We start from the raw sequence: 16,523 nt of genomic DNA, 5'->3' as shown, positions 1-16,523 counted from the left end.
ATTTTGTGTTGTGTTGTGTGTGTGTGTATCGTGAAGTGTGTGCCAGTGTAATAAGTCTGGCAGGTTTGGTTAGATTAAAACGAACTCTCGTGCGATTAGTGCGGTTCATTTGAACAAGTGTGAACGTTGCCATCCAAACCTTGGTGTGCACAAAACAAGCGGACTGAGACCCCCTGAATAGTGGGTCTCGGTCTGCTTCCAAACGAACTGTGGTGCGGATTGATTGATATATGAACGCAGTATGGACTAAAGACTTCTAAACGGAGCAATAACAGGAAGTAATTAACCTTACACTGACCTCAAGCATACCTGTTTCTTCTCATCATAGGAGCTATGTTGACCATTACAGTTTGGTACCAGCGTCGGAACCACTATCAGCCATCCTTGCCGTATATCTTTATTTGTGTGTGCAACGGAGGAGTTCCTGGTGCTGTTTTTACTCATTTACACAGTTTATAATCTCTTTGTTTGTTCTCAGCTTATAAAAATATCACCATATATAAATGCATCCAACATTTAGCCCAGCAACCAGCATTGTTTAGGATGTTCGTAAAGATACGCCGCAAAATAGACGTCATAAAAGCTGTCCAACCAGGTTGTGACCTTATCTTCATGCCTTTTGTTTGGTATCTTTAGGTTCGGTGTTAAAAATGCCAGTGTGAACGCTAAGTGAACCAGGACTAAATGTATCATTTTCTTTTTGGTCCGGACCAAGAGGACCAAGAGAAACGAACTACAGGGAACAGAAGTGTGAACACACCCTGAGTGTTATGTGTTATGTGCACTCTTTGATGTACTGTACAAAACAAGCCCAGATGGGACTTGAGATAGAAATCAAGCATTTTAATTACCACAGAAACATGTCGAGTCTTACTATCACCAAAACGCAGAATGAGACGTTTCTGCTTGCAAGTGCAAGTTCAAAGCGGCATTGATGCTCTAACGCGGATCATGAAAGTAGCTTCACGATTGCTGTAACAAAGCGGATAGCCACAGTCTGCTGGCTGATTAATATTGTGAAGAATGAGAGTTTAAGAGATTTAATGCTCATTCCAATGAATATGTAACTTATGTGGGAACTAGTTCTTTAAATTAGTCAAACACCCACTTGGACTTCAAGAAACGTTTAATGTTACTTGAATTGGTGCTATTTTAGTGCATTTCTATCTTTATACGTGGAAGGCTTTATATTATATTGCTACATATTTGTTTTCTTTCCTAAGATGGAAATAAATGCATTTTGACAGCAAAATAAGTATATATGGTGTCAAATTTCAGCATTTTCAAAATCTGCTAATAATCGTGATTAACTACTGTCACGTTCCTCTGTTGTCTACCCTGTGTTCTGTGTGTCACTATTCACGTTCATGTCATGTTTCCTTGTCTGCTCCGTGTTTTCCATTTCACCCATCACCGTTCACGCTCCATGTCACGTTTTCCTTGTTGTCCGCCCCGTGTTTCACTGTCCTTGTCTAAAACTACATTTCCCACAATTCTCGGCCTCCCTCACTGCCTGCACTCATCATTGTTTTCACCTGTGTCTCGTTCAGTCTCCACTTTGTCTGTGTATTTAAACCCTGGTTCTTTGTTTAGTCTCTGTCAATCGTTGTTCGTTTCTTGAATGTCGTCAAGCCTGGTCTGTGTTCCTTACCCGAGTTCTTAGTTTTGTTTGAGTTTTGTTTCACCGTGTTAAATCTGTTTCGTTGTGTTTTAGTTTCCTAGTTTCCCATCGTGGACTTTCATTTGTGTTTACCTTTTATTTCTTATGTGTTAATCCCAATAAAACCGCGTTTGGATCCGCACCTCTTGTCCGTCTTGTCCTGCTTCCACACCCTTCATAACAGAACGATTGACCCAAAATGGATCCAGCGGTCCAACAGGCCAATTATCGGCTGCTGTGTTTAAAACAAGGGGACCGACCGGCGGTATTCCACATTGGCGACTTTCTCAGGCTGGCTAGCGTCTCCGACTTCCCGGACTCTGCCCTGGTGGTCTACTTCAGGGGCAACCTGAACGCCTCGTGGAGGGAGCGGTTGCCACCGGCTATGCACAAGTGGACTCTCTGCAGCTTCGTGGAGATGACTTTGCAGGTCTGCGGCTCGCCGTTAACTGTGGGCGTTGCTGAGAAGGACCCAACCTCGCCATCCACAGTGGAGTCTCTGCAACCACCTCCGGCGGCCCCTGTAACACCAGCCCCACCTGTCAGCGAACCGACCCTCACGGCAGTCGTCTTCCACGAGGCAGCGCGGCCCACTTCATCAGCCCGGAGGAGGGAGAGAAGACGGGCTTCCGCCTTCCGGCACATGCCTGCCTCGGTCTGCGAGCCAGAGCCCACGTCAGCCACGGTCAGCGAGCCTGAGCCCTTGCCAGCCACGGCCAGCGAGCCTGAAGCCACGCCGACCAGGAACAGTGTACCAACGCATACCACGGTCAACCAGCCAGAACCTGTCTCCTCAGAGGTCAGTGAGCCAGAACCTGTCGCCTCAGAAGTCAGTGAGCCAGTGGCTGTCGCCTCAGAGGTCAATGAGCCAGCGCCTGTAGCCGCGACCGTCCCAGAGCCAGTGCCTGTAGCCTCGACCGTCCCAGAGCCAGTGCCTGTAGCCTCAACCGTCCCAGAGCCAGTGCCTGTAGCCTCGACCGTCCCAGAGCCAGTGCCTGTAGCCTCGACCGTCCCAGAGCCAGTGCCTGTAGCCTCAACCGTCCCAGAGCCAGTGCCTGTAGCCTCGACCGTCCCAGAGCCTGTAGTCTCGACCGTCCCAGAGCCTGTAGCCTCTACCGTCCAAGAGCCAGCGCCAGCAGCCATGACCGTCCAAGGGCCGGCGCCAGCAGCCATGACCGTCCAAGGGCCAACGCCTCCCGAGCGTTCCAGAGCTCCGCCTCCCGAGATTTCTAGAGCTCCGCCTTCCGAGCCTCCCGAGCTTTCCAGAGCTCCGCCTCCCGAGCTTTCCAGAGCTCCACCTCCCGAGCTTTCCAGAGCTCCGCCTCCCGAGCTTTCCAGAGCTCCGCCTTCCGAGCCTCCCGAGCCTTCCAGAGCTCCGCCTCCCGAGCTTCCCGAGCCTTCCAGAGCTCCGCCTCCTGAGCTTTCCAGAGCTCTGCCTCCCGAGCTTCCTAGAGCTCCGCCTTCTGAGCTTTCCAGAGCTCTGCCTTCCGAGCCTCCCGAGCCTTCCAGGGCTCCACCTCTCGAGCCTCTCGAGCCTTCCAGGGCTCCGCCCCCGAGCCTCCTACGGCTCCGCCTCTTGAGCCTTCCAGGGCTCCGCCTCTCAGGTCTCTCGAGCCTCCTAGGGCTCCGCCTCTCAAGTCTCTCGAGTCTTCCAGGGCTCCTCCTCCCGAGTCTTCCAGGGCTCCGTCTCTCAAGTCTCTCGAGCCACCTAGGGCTCCACCTCTCAAGTCTCTCGAGTCTTCTAGGGCTCCTCCTCCCGAGCCTCCCAGGGCTCCGCCTCTCAAGTCTCTCGAGCATGCCAGGGCACCGCCCCTCAAGCCTCTCGAGCCTTCCAGGGCTCCGCCCCTCAAGCCTTCCAGGGCTCCGCCTCCCAGGCCTCTCGAGCCACCCAGGGCTCCGCCTCTCAAGCCTTCCAGGGCTCCGCCCCCCGAGCCTCCTACGGCTCTGTCTCCTGAGCCTCCTACGGCTCTGCTCTCAGAGACCCCAGAGCCTTCTAGGGCTCCGCCTCTGAAACCTCCTACGCCGCCACCTCCCTCGGCTCCGCCCTAGAGCCTTCCAGGTCTCCGCCTCTGAAACCTCCCTCGGCTCCGCCTCCAGAGCCTTCCAGGTCTCCGCCTTCCTCAACCCCGTCTCCTAGGTCCTCCAGGGCTCCGCCTCCAGAATCTCCCGTGCCTTCCACGGCTCCGCCTCCCGAGCCTCCTGCGGCTGTTCTCCCCGAGCCTCCCTCGGCTCTGCCTCCAGAGCCTCCTACGGCTCCGCCTCCCAAGTCTCCTATGGCTCCGCCTCTCGAGCCACCCGAGCCTCCGATGGCTCCGCCCTCAGAGCCTCCCGAGCCTCCTACGGCTCCGCCTCCAGAGCCTTCTACGGCTCTGCCCCCAGAGACTCCAGAGCCTTCCTGGTCTCCGCTCCTAAGGCCTCCTACGGTGGCCACTCCTCCTCCCAGGTCACCTGAACTGGTCCTTGCCCCACGGCCATCTCCTAGGCCACCAAAACCGGCCTCTGTCCTGTGGCCACCTCCCAGGTCCCTTGAACCGGCCCTTGCCCCACGGCCATCTCCTAGGCCATCAAAACCGGCCGCTGTCCTGTGGCCACCTCCCAGGTACCCTGAACCGGCCCTTGGCCCACGGCCATCTCCCAGGCCACCAAAACCGGCCTCTGTCCTGTGGCCTCCTCCCAGGCACCCCGAACCGGCCCTTGCCTTATGGTCAGCCCCCGGACCATCTAAACCTGTCCCTGCCCGGTCAACACCTCCCAGACCACCAGAACCTGTCCCAGACCGGTCGATACCTCCCTGGCCTCCTAAACCTGTCCCTGTGTGCCCCCAGGGATTGCCTAATTGGCCCCGTGGACTGTCTCATTTCCCTTTTTGCCCCCGTGGACTGTCTCATTTCCCCTTGTGCCCCCACGGACTGCCTAATTGTCCCTTGTGCCACCTTGGATGGTCTCTGTGTCCCTTGTGCTCCCTTTCATCTGTCTGTCGGTATTTCTGTCTTTTGTTAGGACCGTCTGGAATCCAGTCCTTTTGAGGGGGGGTTATGTCACATTCCTCTGTTGTCTACCCTGTGTTCTGTGTCTCACTATTCACGTTCATGTCATGTTTCCTTGTCTGCTCTGTGTTTTCCATTTCACCCATCACCGTTCACGCTCCATGTCACGTTTTCCTTGTTGTCCGCCCCGTGTTTCACTGTCCTTGTCTAAAACTACATTTCCCACAATTCTCGGCCTCCCTCACTGCCTGCACTCATTGTTTTCACCTGTGTCTCGTTCAGTCTCCACTTTGTTTGTGTATTTAAACCCTGGTTCTTTGTTTAGTCTCTGTCAATCGTTGTTCGTTTCTTGAATGTCGTCAAGCCTGGTCTGTGTTCCTTACCCGAGTTCTTAGTTTTGTTTGAGTTTTGTTTCACCGTGTTAAATCTGTTTCGGTGTGTTTTAGTTTCCTAGTTTCCCATCGTGGACTTTCATTTGTGTTTACCTTTTATTTCTTATGTGTTAATCCCAATAAAACAGCGTTTGGATCCGCACCTCTTGTCCGTCTTTTCCTGCTTCCACACCCTTCATAACAACTACACAATAATTGGTGATTAATCGCGTTTAAAAAAAAAAAAGGAATCGACTGACAGCACTAGTAAAAATCCACAGTAGTTAGTGCAGATGAAGGGCAAATATCAACCAATCTGCAAGCTAATTTGTGTTTGATGCAGTTTTTATGAACTTCCCTAATGATCCTTAATATGTTCTGTTGTCCTTAATGTTTTATTACTGTAATATCACGTGAGCTTTTAACCAACACAACACATGTAATTATGCCAGTAAGCAGCTCACATGTTGTATCAATAAAACATTAAGTATAATTATACATCATTATAAATACACTCAGTGCTAGAAAAGTCACGTCTGTTTGTAATTATGCTCTCAGGAGTAAACAAGCCTGATTAAAAGATAATTATGAATGGCATTTATGTGATTATCATTTAGTTGTTTTGTGTAAGTAGCTTTGACTTTTCAGCTTTGTCTCTCTTGATGTTTATCAATCTATTTAGATGACGTTTATGTGTTCTTTATTAAAGGTCTTTTAGTTTCACTTCTCCTCTCCCACTTTTATCATTAACGTAAATGAAAATGATTTATCTCCTCTCTTCTTTAATGCTTTCACTTAGTGGCTTAAAGCAAAGGTAAGAACACCTTTAATCGACCCACAATGTTTTGTGACTCCTGTTTTACCACCATCTTTGCCTCTGTTAATATTTCCGTACATTACATTTGCTACAACTCATTATAGTGCAAATGATACTGCATTTCCTAAATTTGAATAAAGACTCTGAATGAGAATAAGTCTTTCAATTGATGATGTGTACTAACACTTCATATGAACCATCTTTGTTAATATCTTGCTCAATAAAAACATTATTAATCATTATATAATGCTGAATATTTATGACAATAGATTAAAAATGTCTTAATGTCGGTTTCCCTGTCAAATGTGTTTCAGCAAGGGAATAACCAGCCTGCTCGCGGTGGTGGAGGAACATTATCAAGGACCAACCCACCCACACAGAAGCCCCCCAGCCCACCCATGGCAGGGAGGGGTACTCTGGGGTAAACTGTCACCCTATTTCTCTTTATATGCCCATGTTTGTGCTAATATTTATGCCTCCAATGCTAGAATATGATACTAGATGTCTTGCAGTTATGTGTCATTTATTGAAAGATTTTTGTTTGGTTTTTAGTTGACATCATTAACAAATGTGTGTTTATGTTTCTCTAGACGAAACACTCCGTATAAGACCCTTGAGCCAGTCAAGCCTCCTGTGGTGCCTAATGACTACATGACCAGTCCAGCACGTCTGGGTAGCCAGAACAGTCCTGGACGCACGGCTTCACTCAACCAGAGACCCAGAACACACAGGTATGGGTATGCACAGAAACATTCAAATGCATCTAAGACACAATGCAGGATAGTCTTGTATGGTACAATATACTGTATATATTCAAACAAGATACAGAAATTCAAATGACAATTCTGCATCTTGTTCGTTACCTTAATTCAAATTCAGGAATTTAAAGGGGTCATGACATGAGAAACCAAATTTGCCTTGATCTTTTGGTATATAAGAGGTCTTTGTATCATTAAAACGTCCTGCAAGTTTAATATTTTAAGACGTCCTCCCCATTCTAAACGAATCATTTATTTAATCAAGCTCAAAATACAGCTCGTTCTGGATTCATGGTTAGAAGTGGCGTGGCGGTTAGAAGTGACGTACCAGCATTTGCATATGACCGCCTCCAGCACAAGATAACTACGCTTTAAGCGCAAGACAACTACGCTCATTTCAGTATCGCCGTCGCCTCACAAGTGTTCAGTCGATGGACAGCGAGCTCTGACAGAGACTACTTGTGCACAGGAAAATTACGATGCCACACAGATGTGCTGTTCCTGGCTGTGGTCAAACAAAACCTCTGAATAAGCAGCCGAAAGATCCAGGCGTCAGGGAAAAATGGATGCAGTTTATTTTTTGCGGACGTCCCAGTCACGGCAGTGTTAACTTAAGCGTTTGTTCTGTACATTTTAAGGATGACTGTTTTGAGAACAAATCTCAATATGATGGCTTTTGCTTTTCTGGCTTTGCCAGAAAACTGTTGCTCAAAGATAAGTCCTTGCCGACTATTCTGGGAACAACGACGACGCAAACTGTAAGTAATCTATTTTAAACTTTAAACTACTTTTTAAAGCGCAATTTCATTCATTATGAATAATCACAGTGTTTTTACTTAGTTTACTTGCATATTGTTCTGGCTGGGAGCGTCAATAATTGATACATAGGCACTGACGTTAGCCAATCATAACAGTGGGCGTTAACACTGAGGTCTTAAATGGAAAACGCCCCCAAAACAGACTGTTTGAATCAGAGGATGAGAAACAGGGTGGGAAAAGGTCATAAATCACTAGATTTTAAAAGTTTTTCTTAAAAAAAAAATATATTAATACTATAATTGCACCTAAGGGAACATAATAATACAATAAAAAAACCCATGTCATGACCCCTTTAAATTTAAAAGGCATCTTTAATGTAAGGTATTATCAATCATAATGTCATAAAAATTCATTTAGTAGGTGTTACAATATTTTATATCGGTAAAAATGAAAGCTTTATAGAATTAAAGTAAAAGTAGTTGTAATGTAGAATATTAGCACCTTTTTTCCTACCTATTCTTTTATTAAAACACTGTCTGCTCATGATAAGCTAAATTCTTTGAAGTTATACTGAATCACTGGTCATTTCCAAATTCTGTGGCAAGTTTAAAGAATATGGAGCTCCTCTTCTCTTTGCACATAAACTTGATTCACGCCTGTCATGGGTGTCCCATTAGTCTTGTTCTGCTCGCTGTAGGTAGCTGTAGGTGAATATGTTTTGGAGTAACAGTGAATTGTTTCTTAACCTTTGATTTATCATCCAGTTTCAGGCTACAAAAGGTCTTGATGCTGTCATAAATGATTTTATTGCTGTGCTGCATAAAGTATGCCTCTATGAGAGCCGTTTGGGAATTTATGACAATGTGTGCTCATTATGTTTTAATAGCTCTTTTATAACAGTAATCCGATTGACTCTCTTTGTGTTCAGTGGCAGCAGTGGGGGCAGCGGCGGTCGAGAGAACAGCAGTAATAGCATGGGAATCCCTCTGGCTGTGCCAACACCCTCCCCTCCCAGTATGGCACCAGGTGACACCCCACAATTTACCTTTTCCACAGTGCACATGCTAGTATTTATTAGTATCTAATAAACTCAGCAAAAAAAGAAATGTCCTCATTCAACTGCTTTTATTTTCAGTAAACTTAACATGTGTAAATATTTTTATGAACATAAAAAGACTCAACAACCAAGATAAACTGAACAAGTTTCAGACATGTGAAAATCAAAATTATCAAAAGTAACAGACAGTATCTGGTGTGGCACAAGCTGCGTTAAGTACTGTAGTGCATTTCCTCCTCATGGACTGCACCAGATTTGCCAGTTCTTGCTGTGAGATGTTACCCCACACTTCCATCAAGGCGCTTGCAAGTTCCCGAATATTTCTGTGGGGAATGACCCTAGCCTCACCCTCCGATCCAACAGGTCCCAGACGTGCTCAATGGGATTGAGATCCAGGCTTTTCGCTGGCCATGGTAGAACACTGACATTCCTGTCTTGCTGGAAATCACGCACAGAACGAGCAGTATGACTGGTGGCATTGTCATGCTGGGGGTCATGTCAGGATGAGGCTGCAGGAAGGGTACCACATGAGGGAGGAGAATGTCTTCCCTGTAATGCACAGCATTGAGATTGCCTGCAATGACAACAAGCCATGATGGACCCTCCACCTCCAAATCGATCCCGCTCCAGAGTACAAGCCTCGGTGTAACGCGCATTCGTTTGACGATTATCGCGAGTCCGACCATCTCCTGTGGTGAGACAAAACCACGACTCGTCAGTGAAGAGCACTTTTTGCCAGTCCTGTCTTTTTTAGCGAAGGTGGGTTTGTTACAACAGGCCTACAAGCCCTCAGTCCAGCCTCTCTCAGCCTGTTGCGGACAGTCTGAGCACTGATGGAGGGATTGTGTGTTCCTGGTTTAACTCGGGCAGTTGTTGTTGCCATCCTGTACCTGTCCCGCAGGTGTGATATTCAGATGTACCATTCCGGTGCAGGTGTTGTTACACATGGTCTGCCACTGCGAGGATGATCAGCTGTCCTTCCTGTCTACCTGTAGTGCTGTCTTAGGCGTCTCACAGTACGGACATTGCAATTTAGTGCCCTGGCCACATCTGCAGTCCTCATGCCTCCATGCAGCATGCCTAAGGCACATTTTTATTTTGGTGTATTTCAGAGTCAGTAGAAAGGTCTCTTTAGTGTCCTAAGTTTTTATAACTGTGACATTAATCGTCTACCATCTGTAAGCTGTTGTCTTAATGTCCGTTTCACAGGTGCATGTTCATTAATTGTTTAAAGTTCATTGAACAAGCATGGAAAACTTTGTTTAAACCCTTTACAATAAAGATCTGTAAAGTTATAAGGATTTTTACAAAATTATCTTTAAAATACAGTGTCCTGAAGGTTAGTATAAGTGTGTGTGAGTGAGACGGAGCGTGTGTGATCGCCTGTTGCCACACTCAAGCAGAGATGCTGTCAGCTTTATGGAGATCAGCATTCTCAGTGGAAAAACAGCCATCCAAGCAAGGGTATTTCTCCCTATTTCGTGGTAGCCGGTGCACAAGAGTCTTTCACTATAGAAACTGCAATGTCCTCCGCCATTTTGAACACCATTGTGTAATTAATCAGTCTGTTGTGTCTCTCAGCTGTGATGAGCCGTAATGCTGAAGTTGTTCATTTAAAGCCATTAAAAGCTATTTTCTAGCTGTAGTTGTGTAGTAGTAATACTGTTCTATGTAAACAACGGATTCACTTCACGTCACCAACTGCTCATAATAAATACAAAAATGATCTTTTGCCACCACCTGCTGGTATTTAAAAAATAAAATTAAAAAAATACATGTAAGAGACACTTATGCACTACTCTTACACTTTAGTTTAGGATGGCAAGCGGAGTGATACACACACAGTGTCCGAGTGCTGATGGTGTCAGGACATCGGTGCTCATGGAACATCTCTCGTCCAATCAGATTCGAGGACTGGAAATAACTGTTGTGTGTGTGTGTGTGTGTGTATATATATATATATGTATATATGTATATATATGTATATATATATATATATATGTATATATATGTATATATATATGTATATATATATATATATATGTATATATATATATATGTATATATATAGAATGTGTATATTTAAAGCATTTTCATAATATAAAATGATTCATACCATGAGTTAAGATTTTGATCATACTGCCCAGTCCTAATTAAGAGTAGACATCTTTGCGTGAGACTTACGTTGTTTGGGTGTGCATGTCCTCTGTCCTCTATGCAATAGTTCCTCCAGGTCCAGGTCTGGGTCCAATCCCCATGTCTCAGTTTGGGACAATCTCTCGGCAGATCTCCAGACACTCCTCCGCCACTTCCTCCTCCGCCTCCATGGTATCAGCTACAGGCACCTACCGACGTGCCCCCGCCAGCTCCTCGCAGTTCTCTGTGCCACAGCCTCACCTAAACGGAGGTCCCACATACCCCCAGAACACAAGTGAGTCCAACCCCATAATAAGGAGAGGTGTATGTTTTAAAGACAGTGAAGCTTTAAGGGATAGTTCACCCAAAAATAATATTTCCGTCATAATTTACTCTTGTTGTTCCACACCTTCAAATCTTAATTTTTTTAGTTGAACTCAAATAGCGAAGTACCAAGACATCAAAGGTACCAGAACAATTGTCCCAAAAGTACAAGTACCATTGATGTCAAATATTGTGTGGCACTTCTTGATGTACCAAATTTAAAAAATATGCATGCGTGAATGAGATTTGAGAGCTACAGTGGATGAAGAGATTTTTTGTGCACAACGACTTAAATTTCAGTCTGTTCCTCTCACAAAGTTATTGTATGGCTTTAGAAGACTTGGCATGTAGGATTTGAGTCATATGGATAATGTTTATGATGTATTTATGATTTATATTCGTCTTTATTAATGCTTGACTATATGCTATATGCTTTTGTTGGTCCTTTTTCGCCAATACCGATATTAACAAACAATTATAGGCCGATACCGATAACGCTATTTTGCCACTTATATTATTTCGTCATTAGATCACTGTTTTACTCAAAATGTATGTTTTAAAAATGTACAAAGGTGTTTTACAGTTCTAACAATAAATTATTTCCATTGAACATGGATTGGATCTGAACACATGACAGGCCATAATTTTAAAGAGAGCTACAATGAAAGATGAATAGAAGATAAAAAAAAATTGTAAAGATACAAAAAAATAACAAAATATGATTACATGATAATTGATATGAAAAAAAAGTTATTTTGTAGTTCTAAAAAAATTTTGTACTTCTGTTTTTGCCTTTCAAAACAAACAAACTCACATTTTACATGTATGTACTGTATATAATAAAACATTACAAATTCATATTATGTTGGAAATTCCATGGAAATGTCAACCACATTATGGAGAAATGAGTTTGAACCAAAATAACAAAACCCCCTTTTAAACTCTGTATTATAGTGGTATAATGAATAATGCCATCCAGACCGCTAGAGGGTGCCGCTTGCTCACACATATTATTCTATTCTATTATATTTTTGTATAGATATAGATATTTTATATAGACATTTTATATTTTAAAATGCAGCCTTTTAAGGTTTAGTAACCGCGCAAGGCTGTATTGCAATCTTAATTCAAGCCTTGCAATCTTAATTCAATCAATCTTGCAGCATAAATGTATATCATACCGATGTCTCAGAAGTCAAAATCTGTTGGTTTCAAAGCGTTTTAGATGGTTTCCCTCATCATGTAGCCTATAGATAAGTGCCACTTTTGGATTGTGCATTTGAATTCACAGAGTTTTTACAAAGTGTTTTGCATAGCCTATTCATTATAAATAAACCATTGTTTTTTCATATCAGCATTTTTATGCTAATAACCGCCATGCTGATGGTTTTATTTTAATCAATAATTGACTGATAAACATTGGTGCATCCCTACCTTTGTTGTAGCAGCATGAACATTCTTGTAATTCTCTTCTAACGATATAAATTTGGAGGGTGAATAAATTATGACAGAAATGTTTACGTTTTGGATGAACTATTGCTTTAACACATGTAGCCAATGTAGATAGTGTCTAACTGAGAAATAACCAATGAGGTTACTAGCAGCGGCTTTTCTGCTTTTAATCTCCCCTCGTCACAGTAACTCGCAGCGGCTTTCACTTTCTCTGTTTATCTGTTTGTTTGTAACTCTCTCTGTCTCATTTTTTGCCTGTGCTCTTGGATCTGTCTGGCTGATTGTGTATGAATGTATATGTGTGTGTGTTTGCGCTTTGTGTGTCTCCAGTGTCTGTCGCTCCACCGCCTCCACCCATGGTGCAGCTGACGCCCCAGATTCCCCTCACTGGCTTTGTGGCCAGAGTTCAGGAGAACAGTGAGTACTGCATTCATTAGCATAGAGTGTCACTCTTAACGCTCTCCATTCACCTCCATTCATTGTAATAGCCTGCACTGCTCAATACAACAGTATGACATATAGTGGGGTAAATCACCATTATATGCATTTTCAAAAGGCTAGCGTCACTTTTAGTATTGATTAGGGATATTACTACTACTACTAATAATAATACTAATAAGATTAGGGATTTGAACAAATGATGAAGTGATTTGAGCCTGGTGGTTTGAACCTGGTTCATAAAATGTGTAGAAAGGTCTCTAGACTTCCATTTAAGGTGGAATCCGAACCACATCTGGGGACCAGAATATCATCATGTATCAAATATAGCAAAAACAAAATTCTATATTTTAAAGTTTTGAAGCTGGATGATGTCAACGAAAGAGTTACTTTGTCTTCCAGTAACAGACAGCCCATCTCCACCTCCTCCTCCTCTACCTGAGGACACGGTCATATTTGAGGAAGCTGCTCCGCCCCCTCCACCTCCACCTGTGGATTATGATGAAGAAGACGCAGCCATGGTGCACTACAATGATCCGTATGCTGATGAAGACCCCCACTGGGCCCCGAAGTCCTACCTAGAGAAGGGTGAGTGCACCCTCTTCCCTTGAGTTGCTGCTTTCAGTGCATTTTGTTACGTAAGATCTATTAATTTAGTGTTTGATTCTCTTTAATAGATCCATTGCTTCAACTGACTACTCAACTGTATCCCAAAGACAAAGCTACTAACAAGTCAAGAGCATCTCTGATCTTGCTCGTAGTGCTTACTTTAGCTTTCTAATCCATTTCACTTTGAAATAACCCTGTGTACTTCTCTTTCAGTGGTGGCCATCTATGACTACTCAAAGGACAAAGACGATGAGCTTTCCTTCATGGAGGGCGCCATCATCTACATCATCAAGAAAAACGATGACGGCTGGTTCGAGGGAATCTGTAATGGCGTGACCGGACTGTTTCCTGGCAACTACGTCGAATCCATCATGCACTACGCTGACTAAGCTGCCAATCAGTTACAAACATTGCCAAGTGCATTAGGATATGACTGAATGTTTGTTTTTGTCCAATCGCCAAGCTTCTACAATGCTCTTTGTTTGAGGAGACAGGGCTTGTAATGCTTTTACACAGAATATGAAAGGAAACAAACCGATCTCTCTTTATTATGGTTAGGTTGCCTCATATATTTTGTACGTATATTACAGTGAGAAATTGCCTGTAGGCTGTTGCTAGTGTTTGTTTTTGTGAGTATTTTGTCAGTGTACTGAGACCCGTGTTTGCCAGTTGTCAGCTAGGGCTAGTTAGTTTTATTTCCATCAATTAACTGTCATGCTCTTCCTTTACGTCAGGAAGAAATGCTTGAATGTCATTTCTGAAATGTTATTATGCCTGGCAAAGAATATGAAAATGACAATGATTTTGTGTCCTGCGTTTCGACTTACGGACTTGCTGATATTTTCTATAATTTTGCCTCTCTTATTTCGTCTCATGACTTTAAGGTGAGGGTAAAAACAGATGCAGTAAGGGGCAGAGATTCTCCTGGATATCAAACTATCATATTGGCGAATTTCTCGAAACTGGTCAAGAACATGTATGGGTCATTTCAATCTAAATATCACAAGAAAGAATTAAGAAATTATATTTTGCTTAAAGAAAACAAATCCTTTTATTAAGACTATATAAGGAATAGTTCTCTCAAAAACGAATATGCTCTCATCATTTACTCACCTTCATTCCATACGAGATGTGTATTACTTTATTTCTTCAACTGAACAAATAGTTCGATTTTTAGAAGCATATTTCCGCTCTGTAGGGCGATACAGTGCAAGTGAATGTTGACTAGAACTCCAAAAGCTGCAAAAAGGAGATAATGTCAGTCTAGAAGTAATCCATAAGACTCCAGTTGGTTTAATCAGCGTCTTCTGAAGTGATCCAGTTGGTTTTGGGTGAGAAACAGACCAAAATATATAACACTTTTTTTACTGTAAATCTTGCCATTGCAGGCTCTAGGTTCGATAAAGATTTCAGGTTCGATTTCACTTCCTAGTGCTTCACATTAACACTAGATGGTGCTATAGGAAGTGTAATCAAGCTTAAAATCATGATCATCAAGGACAGTGCTGTCAAGATGTACAGTGAAAAAAGGAGTTACATTTTGGTCTGTTCTCACTCAAAGCCAACTTGATTACTTCAGAAGACATTGATTAAACCACTGATGTCGTATGGCTTGCGTTTAATGCTGCCTTTATGTGCTTTGTGGAATTCTGGTCACCATTAACTTGCAATGTATGGACCTACAGAGCTGAAATATTCTTCTAAAAATCTTTGTGTTCAGCACAAGAAAGTCACACACATTTCATTTGTCACAATTGTCATTTTTGGGTGAACTATCCCTTTAAGGTGTTTTACATTGTGACATTATTTTCATGAAAATTAAGCACATTTTCACCACACATTATCATTGCAGTAATGCAAAAATAAATATATATATTTTCATTACTGTAATGTGAAAAATAAAAAATATAAATATTTTCATTAATGTAATGTGAAAAAAATAATGGTTGTATTTGATATTAATAAAAATGGCTGTATTTGTTGGACTACCTCTAATTTATGCTGATTTAAATAAAATTTAAATTCTATTACAGCATTTTTTTTTTTACTGTATTAGAGCAATAAGAATAGCCTTTAAGAATAATTAGATTTACACACACAAGTAAAATGTGCAGATGCATGGTAATAGGAAATTCCATAAGAAATATGAAATTTGGGGGAATGTGATTAATTTACATGAAAAATAATTTCACAATGCAAATAAATCTTTTAGAAAGTATAGAGACTTCTTTGCAAAACAGGTCTACAATTTATGGGGAGAAATGTGACCCGGACATATGCTGTGTTTCTTGATAGTGATCGGAAAATTACAATTGTTGTTTTAAACTGCTGAAGAAACTTTTTTTATATTGCACTGACCAGAGGACAGTGGCACACTAACCAGTCCTAAACATTGCCCACAGATGAAGTATTTCTCACAGAAAATATTTCATACACTTGATTTTTTTCATGAAGTAGCAAAAAGCCGTTTTTGTAAGAAGGTTTGCTGAATTTAAGTGATAATCCATTGATTTCTTTCAATAATCAGGTTTAGTGTTTAGTACAGATGAATGTGAGCTCATAAATCTGAAACTATACGAACTATAAGCATGGGACAAACATCAAGTTGTTTCTGTTTTTTTAAGAAGTGTCTCATACTGCTGTTAAAGGCGAGCAGTGTTTGATTACCACTTTTATTTATTTAATCCAATTCAAGATTTGAGACTGTACCTCACATATAGAGCTGTCTGAACAATGATTACTTAATGTTAAGCATTTGCAAGGCCTTGTCATAAGATGTGCAAGTGATCTGTAATTTAAATGTTTCTTTGCAGAATATCTGCAAATAATATAATCTCTATTATTGTTTTGTATATAAATACATACAATCTGTTTTTTTTTTTCTTTTTATGTACAGTCTCTTTTATAATAAAGCACAAGTCCTGTGCAACACATTGTTTTAGATGTTTTTAGGTTCAAAGGACAAGTCTTATTATATGCATAAACAATATATCTAGTCTTAAGGGTTAAGTGACAAATGTGATTATTTGCATGAGCATTCCCGAAATTAAAAATCACAAAATGAGATCTTTTCAATAACCAAAAAATGGACAGCAGGGGTCTTAAATGGAAAACCTTTGTTTACTGTATCTCCTCCTAGCACATATAAGCAGCAC

The 16,523-nt window shown here is 42.5% G+C and overlaps 1 protein-coding gene across 2 annotated transcripts in view; it reads left to right on the top strand.

Annotated features, from left to right (window-relative positions):
• abi1b (abl-interactor 1b) overlaps positions 1–16,286 on the top strand; it is a 34,818-nt gene extending 18,532 nt beyond the window's left edge. The window contains exons 4-10 of one of the 2 annotated variants that reach the window (XM_052134036.1): positions 6,150–6,256; positions 6,426–6,566; positions 8,281–8,378; positions 10,634–10,840; positions 12,652–12,738; positions 13,162–13,347; positions 13,582–16,286. In XM_052134036.1, the coding sequence (XP_051989996.1) occupies positions 6,150–6,256; positions 6,426–6,566; positions 8,281–8,378; positions 10,634–10,840; positions 12,652–12,738; positions 13,162–13,347; positions 13,582–13,757 (1,002 nt within the window). In that variant the 3' untranslated portion in view covers positions 13,758–16,286. The remainder of the gene's footprint in view (positions 1–6,149; positions 6,257–6,425; positions 6,567–8,280; positions 8,379–10,633; positions 10,841–12,651; positions 12,739–13,161; positions 13,348–13,581) is intronic. The other variant, XM_052134038.1, reaches the window with a different exon arrangement.
• Positions 16,287–16,523: the final 237 nt, after the last annotated feature.

This window comes from Xyrauchen texanus, chromosome 9 (assembly GCF_025860055.1).
Source record: "Xyrauchen texanus isolate HMW12.3.18 chromosome 9, RBS_HiC_50CHRs, whole genome shotgun sequence".
Classification (NCBI taxonomy): Eukaryota; Metazoa; Chordata; class Actinopteri; order Cypriniformes; family Catostomidae; genus Xyrauchen; species Xyrauchen texanus.
This window is presented reverse-complemented; position numbering and strand designations above follow the sequence as displayed.